The 12,889-nt window shown below is 59.9% G+C and overlaps 1 protein-coding gene across 1 annotated transcript in view; it reads right to left on the bottom strand.

The window, feature by feature from the left end:
* Positions 1-12,889, bottom strand: part of LOC140208165 (uncharacterized) — an 89,076-nt gene that overhangs the window by 71,912 nt on the left and 4,275 nt on the right. The window contains 3 exon segments of the mRNA XM_072276645.1: positions 1,310-1,368; positions 1,485-1,539; positions 1,887-6,018. Of these exon segments, the coding sequence (XP_072132746.1) occupies positions 1,310-1,368; positions 1,485-1,539; positions 1,887-6,018 (4,246 nt within the window).

Below are 12,889 nucleotides of genomic sequence, written 5' to 3'. Positions count from 1 at the left end.
CAGCAAGCACCCCCTTCTCTGTAATCTGTCCAGGGTCCATGAAGTTGGTGCCATTTTGTCTCACTTCTACAGAATCTGCGTCCGTCTCCTGAGACACAGATGAAAAGAGTCCATCTGCGATCTCCACCCCCCCCATCTCTTTTAACTCCACACACGGATTACTAATCTGGACTTTCAGGGGACCAATTTTGTCCCTTTGTTATTCTCTTTGCTCTTCGCGTATCTGTAGGATCCCTCAGCAGTCTCCCTCATGTTCTCCGCTGAAGCGACCTCAGACCTTCTGTGAGGCTCCCGATCTCTTTCTGAAGCATTTATTACAACCCACAAGCACCTCGTTTGTTCCTACCTCCCTATACCTTTAAGTTCCTCGGGGTCAATATCACAAATGACCTGACTTGGTCCAACCAAGCAGAGTTCACTGCCAAGAAGGCCCACCAGCGCCTTTACTTCCTGAGAAAGCTAAAGGAATTTGGCCTGTCCCCTAAAACCCTCACTAATTTTTATAGACGCACCGTAGAAAGCATTCTCCTAGGGTGCATCACAACCTGGTATGGAAGTTGTCCTGTCCAAGACCGGAAGAAGCTGCAGGAGATCGTGAACACGGCCCAGCACATCACTCAGACCAATCTTCCGTCCGTGGACTCACTTCACACCGCACGCTGTCAGGGCAGTGCTGCCAGGATAATCAAGGACACGACCCACCCAGACAACACACTTTTCGTCCCTCTTCTCTCCGGGAGAAGGCTCAGGAGCTTGAAGACTCGTACGGCCAGATTTGGGAACAGCTTCTCTCCGACTGTGATAAGACTGCTGAACGGATCCTGACCCGGATCTGGGCCGTACCCTCCAAATATCCGGACCTGCCTCTTGGTTTTTTTTTTTGCACTACCTTACTTCCCATTTTTCTATTTACGATTTATAAATTAAATTTTTAATGTTTACTGATTTTTACTATTTTTACTATTTAATATTTGTACTCCAGGGAGCAGGAAGCGCAGAATCGAATATCGCTGTGATGATTGTACGTTCCAGTACCAATTCTTTGGCCACAATGAAGTCTACCGGCTATGCACCTCCTTTTCCTTAACGGGGTCCCCGACGGGCTCCCGAAACTTGGTACCTTGACCTTTCATTGCGACAGGCACCTACTCAAACTTGCGTTGCCTGTCCTGTCTCATCCCCCAGAAGCAGGGCCCACTATCGCACGCTCCCTCGTTGGGGGGAAGAGAATGGGGGAAGAGAGAGGGGGTTAAGTGAGAGAGGGGGGAGATTAAGGCTGAGAGAGAAACCGAGGAAAGATCTGCCTTACAGATTTGCAGGATCCTGGACTCTCTGCGACGGAGGCCAATCCCGCTGGGCCTGGAACCCCTACAGGGGGGGGGGGGGGAAGAAAAACTCCGAGGTTAGACGCTGCCCTGGAAAAGCCCTCAACGCGCGCCGGAGGAGGATCGGACGGAGGGGGAGGGGTCTGTGTGTCTACGCACCCTGCGTCCTGCGTCTCGGCCTGAGCGCCGCTCGCCGCTTTCTGCTCCTCACCGCCTGCAGAGAGAGACACACAGGCCCGTCAGCAGGACTGGTCCCAGCCCCTCCCGGCCCACCCCAGCCCGGGAGCCCTACTCTGTGGCGTCTACGTTCTACCCTCTGTGATTTTCCACATCCCGCACGGTTCTACGGTCCGTTCCATGTTGTCTTATGTTCTATGTCATTCTACGCTCTACGGGGCTCCACGGTCTACGCTGTAGGGTCTACGTTCTACCCAGCCCTACGTTCTACACCGTAGTGCCTGCGTTCCGCGCCACTCTAAGCTCTACGCACTACGTTCTACACCGTACGGTCCCCGGGTCCCCGCGCCCCCCGCGCGCCCGACGTGCCGCCCGCCAACTCGCCTTGCGTGGTGACGGTGGCCAGCGAGGGCCTCCGGATGCCCCGGCGGTGCCAGTCCCGCGGCCCGTTCCGTGCCTCCGGCTGCTCCCCGGCCATCGCTGTCTCCTGGCCCGCCCCGTCCTCCGGCGCGGGGCAGCTGCTGGACTTGGCCAGGGGCAGGTGCCCCACCAGCGCATCCTGCCTCTGCAGGGAGGGCTGGCCCCTCCTCGGGCTGCCCGCCGGGCCGGCTGTCCCCGCGGGCAGGGTGGAGGCCCTCTTCCGGAACCCCTCCTCCTCCTCGCGCCCCTCAGGGCAGCCCACCAGGAAGTAGACCTGCACCTTGCCCCCAGCCCCGTCCACCACCTCCTCCCCTCCCCCCTCCTCCCGTTCGTCGCGGGGGTCCTGGGGGCCTCCGCTAATCCTGCGGGCCCTCTCCGCCTGCCCGCCCTTCGCCCCTTCAGCCCCCTCCAAATGGCTGCCGCCCGGATCTCCATCGGCAGGGTGGTCGCCAAGGTCTTCCCGACCCGTAGGGGGCGCCCTCCCGGTGCTCTGGTCACCCGGGGTCAGCACCGAGAGCCCTTGGCCAATGGGGTGAGCCCTTCCTGGCTGGTCTTGACCAACGGGAGGCCGCCTTTCGGCGTGGCGCTCGCCCGGTGACGGCCCGGCGAGCTCTCTGCCAGTCGGCCGATCCCCCTCCGTGCACGGTGGGGGCGCAGTGGGGCCCCGGTCAATGCAGTCAGCCGTTTCGTTGGGACGGTCAGCTGATGCCAGTGGTATCAAGCCGGCTCCTGATCCCGGCTCGTGACATCCTTCACCCTCGGCTTGAGTCCCCTCGTCCGCCAGCGCCTCGGTAAGGTTTTGACCAATGGGGTGAGCCCTTTCATTGTGGTGGTCCTCCAATGGTAATTCAATCAGCTGCTGACCAATGGGGTGAGCCCTTTCATTGTGGTGGTCCTCCAATGGTAATTCAATCAGCTGCTGACCAATGGGGTGAGCCCTTTCGCTGTGGTGGTCCTCCAATGGTAATTCAATCAGCTGCTGACCAATGGGGTGAGCCCTTTCGCTGTGGAGGTCCTCCAATGGTAATTCAATCAGCTGCCGGCCAATGGAGTGAGCCCTTTCATTGTGGTGGTCCTCCAATGGTAATTCAGTCAGCTGCCGGCCAATAGAGTGAGCCCTTTCATTGTGGTGGTCCTCCAATGGTAATTCAATCAGCTGCTGACCAATGGGGTGAGCCCTTTCGCTGTGGAGGTCCTCCAATGGTAATTCAGTCAACTGCCGGCCAATGGAGTGAGCCCTTTCATTGTGGTGGTCCTCCAATGGTAATTCAGTCAGCTGCCGGCCAATAGAGTGAGCCCTTTCATTGTGGTGGTCCTCCAATGGTAATTCAATCAGCTGCTGACCAATGGGGTGAGCCCTTTCATTCTGGTGGTCCTCCAATGGTAATTCAGTCAGCTGCCGGCCAATGGAGTGAGCCCTTTCATTGTGGTGGTCCTCCAATGGTAATTCAGTCAGCTGCCGGCCAATAGAGTGAGCCCTTTCATTGTGGTGGTCCTCCAATGGTAATTCAATCAGCTGCTGACCAATGGGGTGAGCCCTTTCGCTGTGGAGGTCCTCCAATGGTAATTCAATCAGCTGCCGGCCAATGGAGTGAGCCCTTTCATTGTGGTGTTCCTCCAATGGTAATTCAATCAGCTGCCGGCCAATGGAGTGAGCCCTTTCATTCTGTTGGTCCTCCAATGGCAATCCAATCAGCTGCTGGCCAATGGGGTGAGTCCTTTCAACGTGGAGGTCGTCCAACATTGACTCAGTGTGCTCTTGCCCAATGGAATGAGTCCTTGTGATGTGGTGTCCCCGTAATCCAGCAATCTCTTCACCAATTGGGCGAGTCTGTTCCGTGCGCTGGCCGCCCGGTGCCAAGGCGGTGAGCTCCTGGCGGATATAACAAACCGTTTCGACGCGGTCGCTGCCTGATGACGACCCGTGGCGCTCTTCGCCAATCACGCGGGTCCTCTCGACGTCCTCCTGACCCCACGTCGGCTCCTGGCCAATGGGACGAGTCCGTCCGAAGTCGCAGCCGTCCAATGGTAATCCAGCGAGTTCTTCACCAGTGGCACGAGGCCGCTGAATGTCTTCATCGTCCGACGAGGGTTCAGAGAGTTCCTGGCCAATCGGATCAGCCGCTTCAACACGGTGGCCATCCAATGCTGGGCCAGCGAGGTCTTGGCCAATGGGAGGCCCCCTTTCAGCCAGGCGCTCGCCCAATGACAACCCGGCGAGTTCTTCACCAAACGGGTGCGTCCTCTCGGCGCGCAGGGTGGAGCCAGTGGCCTTCCGGCCAATGGGGCCGGCCGCTTCGTCGCGACGGTCGCCTGATGCCAGTGGGGCCGAACCGGACCTTGGCTCACAGCGTCCTTCGCCCCCGGCCTGAGCGACCCTGCCAGCCACTGACGGCTCAACGAGTTCTCCACCAATGGAGTTAGTCCTTCCAGTGCGGTGGTCGCCCACTGATAACTCAGCAAGATCTGCACCAGCACCGTCACCCCCCACAGCGTACTGATCGCCCAGCGACGGCTCGGTGCTTTCTCGACCAGCGCGGCCAATGGAGGGAGCCCCCACGGTGCGGCCCGCGTCCAATGACGCTCCAGACAGCTCCTGGCCGACAGCGTGCCCCCTCCCTGCGGCTTGGTCACCGGGGGAGGAGCTGCAGCTTCCTCGGCCAACCACGAGGCCCCTCCCTGTCGCCGGGACGCCGGGGGAGGGATCCGCGGGCCCCTGACCAATCGGGTCAGCCTGCTCCAGGACACATTCATTGGACGGGGAGTGGGGACGCTCCGGACCAATGGGTGGGCTCAGCTGGCCGGGGTGGGGGCCGTCAACCCCTCGGCCAATCGGCAGAGGGCTTCCGACACCGTTCAGCACCGGGCCGCTCAGCAGAGGGGCGACCCCTTGCAGGTCAGGATCTTCTGGGTCGTTGTCTGGAAGTAGCCGGCCAATCAGCGATGGCGGTGCTGAGAGATTGGAGGACTGTGATTGGAGGACATCTGGCTGTCCCTGGCCAATCACGGATGGCGGGGCAGTGGGACTGGAGGATGGTGATTGGAAGGCATCCGGCTGTCCCTGGCCAATCAGGGATGGCGGGGCAGTGGGACTGGAGGATGGTGATTGGAAGGCATCTGGCTGTCCCTGGCCAATCAGGGATGGCGGGGCAGTGGGACTGGAGGATGGTGATTGGAAGGCATCTGGCTGTCCCTGGCCAATCAGGGATGGCGGGGCAGTGGGACTGGAGGATGGTGATTGGAAGGCATCTGGCTGTCCCTGGCCAATCAGGGGTGGCGGGGCAGTGGGACTGGAGGATGGTGATTGGAAGGCATCTGGCTGTCCCTGGCCAATCAGGGATGGCGGGGCAGTGGGACTGGAGGATGGTGATTGGAAGGCATCTGGCTGTCCCTGGCCAATCACGGATGGCGGGGCAGTGGGACTGGAGGATGGTGATTGGAAGGCATCTGGCTGTCCCTGGCCAATCAGGGATGGCGGGGCAGTGGGACTGGAGGATGGTGATTGGAAGGCATCTGGCTGTCCCTGACCAATCAGAGATGGCGGGGCAGTGGGACTGGAGGATGGTGATTGGAAGGCATCTGGCTGTCCCTGACCAATCAGGGATGGCGGGGCAGTGGGACTGGAGGATGGTGATTGGAGGACATCTGGCTGTCCCAGGCCAATCAGTGATGGCGGGGCAGTGGGACTGGAGGATGGTGATTGGAAGGCATCTGGCTGTCCCTGACCAATCAGGGATGGCGGGGCAGTGGGACTGGAGGATGGTGATTGGAAGGCATCTGGCTGTCCCAGGCCAATCAGGGACGGCGGGGCAATGGGACCGGATCCCTCCCATCGGGCGAGATCTGGACGGCCCTCTTCAGAGACTGGAGGGTCGGAGGGATGCATCGGGAAAGGGAGGTTCAGATCGCAGCTCTCCGGGGTGGAGACAACCGACGGGAAATCCATCATGACATCGACCGGAGAGGAATCGAGGCAAAGAAGATCTCCCTGTTGAGAGAGCGAAGGGTGAGGGATCTCTGCCCAGTTTGCCTCCTCAACATCCTCTGCTAGACCAGGGTCCCAAGGAACGTCAGTCAGATCCATGTCCAGAGAGGCCTGGGGGGAAAAGAGACAAGGGTCAGAGGGCAGAGATCTCCCTCCACACCGTCCCATCACACACTCCCGGGGTCAGACACAGAGTGAATCTCCCTCCGCACCGTCCCATCACACACTCCCGGGGTCAGACACAGAGTGAATCTCCCTCCGCACCATCCCATCACACACTCCCGGGGTCAGACACAGAGTGAACCTCCCTCCACACCGTCCCATCACACACTCCCGGGGTCAGACACAGAGTGAATCTCCCTCGACACCGTCCCATCACACACTCCCGGGGTCAGACAGAGAGTGAATCTCCCTCCGCACCGTCCCATCAGACACTCCCGGGGTCAGACACAGAGTGAATCTCCCTCCACACCGTCCCATCACACACTCCCGGGGTCAGACACAGAGTGAATCTCCCTCCGCACCGTCCCATCACACACTCCCGGGGTCAGACACAGAGTGAATCTCCCCCCACACCGTCCCATCACACACTCCCGGGGTCAGACACAGAGTGAATCTCCCTCCGCACCGTGTAATCACACACTCCCGGGGTCAGACACAGAATGAATCTCCCTTCGCGCTGTCCCATCACACACTCCAGGGGTCAGAAACGGGGTGAATCTCCCTCCACACCGTCCCATCTCACACTTCCGGGGTCAGACACAAAGTGAATCTCCCTCCGCACCGTCCCATCACACACTCCCGGGGTCAGACACAGAGTGAATCTCCCTCCACACCGTCCCATCACACACTCCCGGGGTCAGACACAGAGTGAATCTCCCTCCGCACCGTGTAATCACACACTCCCGGGGTCAGACACAGAGTGAATCTCCCTCCGCACCGTCCCATCACACACTCCCGGGGTCAGACACAGAATGAATCTCCCTTCGCGCTGTCCCATCACACACTCCAGGGGTCAGAAACGGGGTGAATCTCCCTCCGCACTGTCCCATCACACACTCACGGGGTCAGACACAGAGTGAATCTCCCTCCGCACCGTCCCATCACACACCCCCGGGGTCAGACACAGAGTGAATCTCCCTCTGCACCGTCCCTCACACACTCCCGGGGTCAGACACAAAGTGAATCTCCCTCCGCACCGTCCCATCACACACTCCCGGGGTCAGACACAGAGTGAATCTCCCTCCGCACCGTCCCATCACACACTCTCGGGGTCAGACACAGAGTGAATCTCCCTCCACACCGTCCCATCACACAGTCCCGGGGTCAGACACAGAGTGAATCTCCCTCCACACCGTCCCATCACACACTCCCGGGGTCAGACACAGAGTGAATCTCCCTCCACACCGTCCCATCCCACACTCCCGGGGTCAGACACAGAGTGAATCTCCCTCCACACCGTCCCATCACACACTCCCGGGGTCAGACACAGAGTGAATCTCCCTCCACACCGTCCCATCGCACATTCCCGGGGGTCAGACACAGACTGAATCTCCCTCCGCACCGTCCCATCACACACTCCCGAGGTCAGACACAGAGTGAATCTCCCTCCGCACCGTCCCATCACACACTCCCGGAGTCAGACAGAGAGTGAATCTCCCTCCACACCGTCCCATCACACACTCCCGGGGTCAGACACAGAGTGAATCTCCCTCCACACCGTCCCATCGCACATTCCCGGGGGTCAGACACAGAGTGAATCTCCCTCCGCACCGTCCCATCACACACTCCCGGGGTCAGACACAGAGTGAATCTCCCTCCGCACCGTCCCATCACACACTCCCGGAGTCAGACAGAGAGTGAATCTCCCTCCGCACCGTCCCATCACACACTCCCGGGGTCAGACACAGAGTGAATCTCCCTCCGCACCGTCCCATCACACACTCCCGGGGTCAGACACAGAGTGAATCTCCCTCCACACCGTCCCATCACACACTCCCGGGGTCAGACACAGAGTGAATCTCCCTCCGCACCGTGTAATCACACACTCCCGGGGTCAGACACAGAGTGAATCTCCCTCCGCACCGTCCCATCACACACTCCCGGGGTCAGACACAGAGTGAATCTCCCTCCGCACCGTCCCATCACACACCCCCGGGGTCAGACACAGAGTGAATCTCCCTCTGCACCGTCCCTCACACACTCCCGGGGTCAGACACAAAGTGAATCTCCCTCCGCACCGTCCCATCACACACTCCCGGGGTCAGACACAGAGTGAATCTCCCTCCGCACCGTCCCATCACACACTCTCGGGGTCAGACACAGAGTGAATCTCCCTCCACACCGTCCCATCACACAGTCCCGGGGTCAGACACAGAGTGAATCTCCCTCCACACCGTCCCATCACACACTCCCGGGGTCAGACACAGAGTGAATCTCCCTCCACACCGTCCCATCCCACACTCCCGGGGTCAGACACAGAGTGAATCTCCCTCCACACCGTCCCATCACACACTCCCGGGGTCAGACACAGAGTGAATCTCCCTCCACACCGTCCCATCGCACATTCCCGGGGGTCAGACACAGAGTGAATCTCCCTCCGCACCGTCCCATCACACACTCCCGGGGTCAGACACAGAGTGAATCTCCCTCCGCACCGTCCCATCACACACTCCCGGAGTCAGACAGAGAGTGAATCTCCCTCCGCACCGTCCCATCACACACTCCCGGGGTCAGACACGGGGTGAATCTCCCTCCGCATCGTCCCATCACACACTCTCGGGGTCAGACACAGAGTGACTCTCCCTCCACACCGTCCCATCACACAGTCCCGGGGTCAGACACAGAGTGAATCTCCCTCCACACCATCCCATCACACACTCCCGGGGTCAGACACGGGGTGAATCTCCCTCCGCACTGTCCCATCACACACTCCCGGGGTCAGACACAGAGTGAATCTCCCTCCACACCGTCCCATCACACACTCCCGGGGTCAGACACAGAGTGAATCTCCCTCCGCTCCGTCCCATCACACACTCCCGGGGTCAGACACAGAGTGAATCTACCTCCGCACCGTCCCATCACACACTCCCGGGTCAGACACAGAGTGAATCTCCCTCCGCTCCGTCCCATCACACACTCCTGGGGTCAGACACGGAGTGAATCTCCCTCCGCACCGTCCCATCACACACTCCCGGGGTCAGACACAGAGTGAATCTCCCTCCACACCGTCCCATCACACACTCCTGGGGTCAGACACGGAGTGAATCTCCCTCCGCACCGTCCCATCACACACTCTCGGGGTGAGACACAGAGTGAATCTCCCTCCACACCGTCCCATCACACACTCCTGGGGTCAGACACAGAGTGAATCTCCCTCCGCACCGTCCCATCACACACTCTCGGGGTCAGACACAGAGTGAATCTCCTTCCACACCGTCCCATCACACACTCCCGGGGTCAGACACAGAGTGAATCTCCCTCCACACCGTCCCATCACACACTCCTGGGGTCAGACACAGAGTGAATCTCCCTCCGCACCGTCCCATCACACACTCTCGGGGTCAGACACAGAGTGAATCTCCTTCCACACCGTCCCATCACACACTCCCGGGGTCAGACACAGAGTGAATCTCCCTCCACACCGTCCGATCACAGACTCCCGGGGTCAGACACAGAGTGAATCTCCCTCCGCACCGTGTAATCACACACTCCCGGGGTCAGACACAGAGTGAATCTCCATCCACACCGTCCCATCACACACTCCCGGGGTCAGACACAGAGTGAATCTCCCTCTGCTCCGTCCCATCACACACTCCTGGGGTCAGACACAGAGTGAATCTCCCTCCACACCGTCCCATCACACAGTCCCAGGGTCAGACACAGAGTGAATCTCCCTCCACACCGTCCCATCACACACTCCCGGGGTCAGACACAGAGTGAATCTCCCTCCGCACCGTCCCATCACACACTCCCGGGGTCAGACACGGGGTGAATCTCCCTCCGCACCGTCCCATCACACACTCCCGGGATCAGACACAGAGTGAATCTCCATCCACACCGTCCCATCACACACTCCCGGGGTCAAACACAGAGTGAATCTCCCTCCGCACCGTCCCATCACACACTCCCGGGGTCAGACACAGAGTGAATCTCCCTCCACACCGTCCCATCACACACTCCCGGGGTCAGACACAGAGTGAATCTCCCTCCACACCGTCCCATCACACACTCCCGGGGTCAGACACACAGAGTGAATCTCCCTCCACACCGTCCCATCACACACTCCCGGGGTCAGACACAAAGTGAATCTCCCTCCGCACCGTCCCATCACACACTCCCGAGGTCAGACACAGAGTGAATCTCCCTCCACACCGTCCCATCACACCCTCCCGGGCTCAGACACAGAGTGAATCTCCCTCCACACCGTCCCATCACACACTCCCGGGCTCAGACACAGAGTGAATCTCCCTCCAAACCGTCCCATCACACACTCCCGGGGTCAGACACAGAGTGAATCTCCCTCCCCACCGTCCCATCACACACTCCCGGGGTCAGACACAGAGTGAATCTCCCTCCGCACCGTCCCATCACACACTCCCGGGGTCAGACACAGAGTGAACCTCCCTCCACACCGTCCCATCACACACTCCCGGGGTCAGACACAGAGTGAATCTCCCTCCACACCGTCCCATCACACACTCCCGGGGTCAGACACGGGGTGAATCTCCCTCCGCACCGTCCCATCGCACACTCCCGGGGTCAGACACAGAGTGAATCTCCCTCCGCACCGTCCCATCAGACACTCCGGGGTCAGACACAGAGTGAATCTCCATCCACACCGTCCCATCACACACTCCCGGGGTCAAACACAGAGTGAATCTCCCTCCGCTCCGTCCCATCACACACTCCTGGGGTCAGACACAGAGTGAATCTCCCTCCACACCGTCCCATCACACAGTCCCGGGGTCAGACACAGAGTGAATCTCCCTCCGCACCGTCCCATCACACACTCCCGGGGTCAGACACAGAGTGAATCTCCCTCCGCACCGTCCCATCACACACTCCCGGGGTCAGACACAGAGTGAATCTCCCTCCGCTCCGTCCCATCACACACTCCCGGGGTCAGACACGGGGTGAATCTCCCTCCGCACCGTCCCATCACACACTCCCGGGGTCAGACATAGAGTGAATCTCCCTCCGCACCGTCCCATCACACACTCCTTGGGTCAGACACAGAGTGAATCTCCCTCCGCACCGTCCCATCACACACTCCCGGGGTCAGACACAGAGTGAATCTCCCTCCGCACCGTCCCATCACACACTCCTGGGGTCAGACACAGACTGAATCTCCCTCCACACCGGAGAAATGCCCCTCTCATGGCGGAGAGCTGTTGTGGTCCTGCTGCCCAAGAAGGGAGACCTCCGCCTGCTAAAGATCTGGCGGCCGGTCTCCCTCTTGTGCGCGGACTACAAGATCTTCGCCCGGGCAATGGCCAACCGTCTGGGTTTGGTAATTGGACAGGTGGTCCATCCTGACCAATCTTACACAGTCCCGGGCCGCTCCATCCAGGACAATGTCCACCTAGTACGGGACCTGATCCACCTACTCCAGGAGACTGGGACCCCGGCAGCGTTTCTTTCTCTTGACCAGGAGAAGGCTTTTGACCGGGTGGACCACAGTTTCCTGGTGGGCACCCTGCAGGCTTTTGGGCTCGGACCACACTTTGTGGCCCGAGTTCGGCTCCTGTACTCTGCCGCAGAGTGCCTAGTTAACATTAATGGATCATTGACAGGACGTATCCACTTCCGAAGAGGAGTGCGTCAAGGGTGCCCCATGTCCGGTCAACTGTATGCGATCTGTGTCGAGCCATTCCTCGGCCTTCTTCGGCGAAGGCTGACAGGTCTGGTTCTGCGCGAACCGGACATGGGGGTCGTCCTCTCGGCCTACGCCGATGACGTACTCCTCATGATGACAGACCCCTGTGACCTGCGGAGGATGCGCGAGTGCCAAGATGTTTTCTCGGCGGCTTCCTCTGCGAGGATCAACTGGGCGAAATGTTCCGGACTCTTAGTAGGCCAGTGGCAGGTGGACTCCCTGCCGGAGGAGATGAGAGCTTTTGAGTGGAGCACCAGACGTCTTCTCTATCTGGGAGTCTACCTGAGTCCTTCTGGGGAGACCTGGCTGGCGAACTGGCAGGACTCGGAGACAAAGGTCATGGCCCGGCTAGGGCGCTGGTCAGGCCTTCTCAGGGTGCTTTCCTATCGAGGCAGGGTGGTGGTCATAAACCAGCTGGTGGCCTCCATGTTGTGGTACCGGATGGTCACCTTGGCCCCCCCTGCCCCTTTTGTCGCAAGAATGCAGAGGAAGCTAGTGGACTTCTTCTGGGGAAACAGGAAGCACTGGGTCTCTGCAGCGGTTCTGAGTCTCCCAGAAGGAGAGGGCGGACAGTCGCTGGTGTGTGTACGCACACGACTGGCGGCTCTCCGCCTCAGGACACTGCAGAGATTCCTGTACGCCGAGCACCCTCCCAGGTGGCACGTGTTGGCGACTTTCTTCCTCCGGAGGGGCTGCTGTCTTGCCGAAGATATGCAGCTACCACCGGCGGGCGTCAGCCGTGCTGCTTTGCAGAGGCGGCCCGGCTTCTATCAGGACCTACTGAGAGTCTGGAACATGGTTGCCTCAGGCCGGGAATCCCCTCCTCTGGCAGAGGGAGGGGTCCTGGCCGACCCTTGCCCTGTCTCAACGGATGTCAGTGCGGCTCAGGTGTGTGGAACGACTCGGGCTGAGCTGCTCGTCGGGCCCAGGCCCCGCAGCCTTGCCCGAAAGACGAATCCACACAACTTGAGCCGTCTTTCATCAACACCCACAATCCCATTCAGGGATGCAGGCAGGAGGTACCTTTATGGGCTGCTGCTCCACACCCTCCACTTCCTAGCATTTGTCCACCGTCCCGACACGCCATGGCGGTCGGTCTTCCCA

Source organism: Mobula birostris, chromosome 13, assembly GCF_030028105.1.
Source record: "Mobula birostris isolate sMobBir1 chromosome 13, sMobBir1.hap1, whole genome shotgun sequence".
In the NCBI taxonomy this organism is placed as follows: Eukaryota; Metazoa; Chordata; class Chondrichthyes; order Myliobatiformes; family Myliobatidae; genus Mobula; species Mobula birostris.
This window is presented reverse-complemented; position numbering and strand designations above follow the sequence as displayed.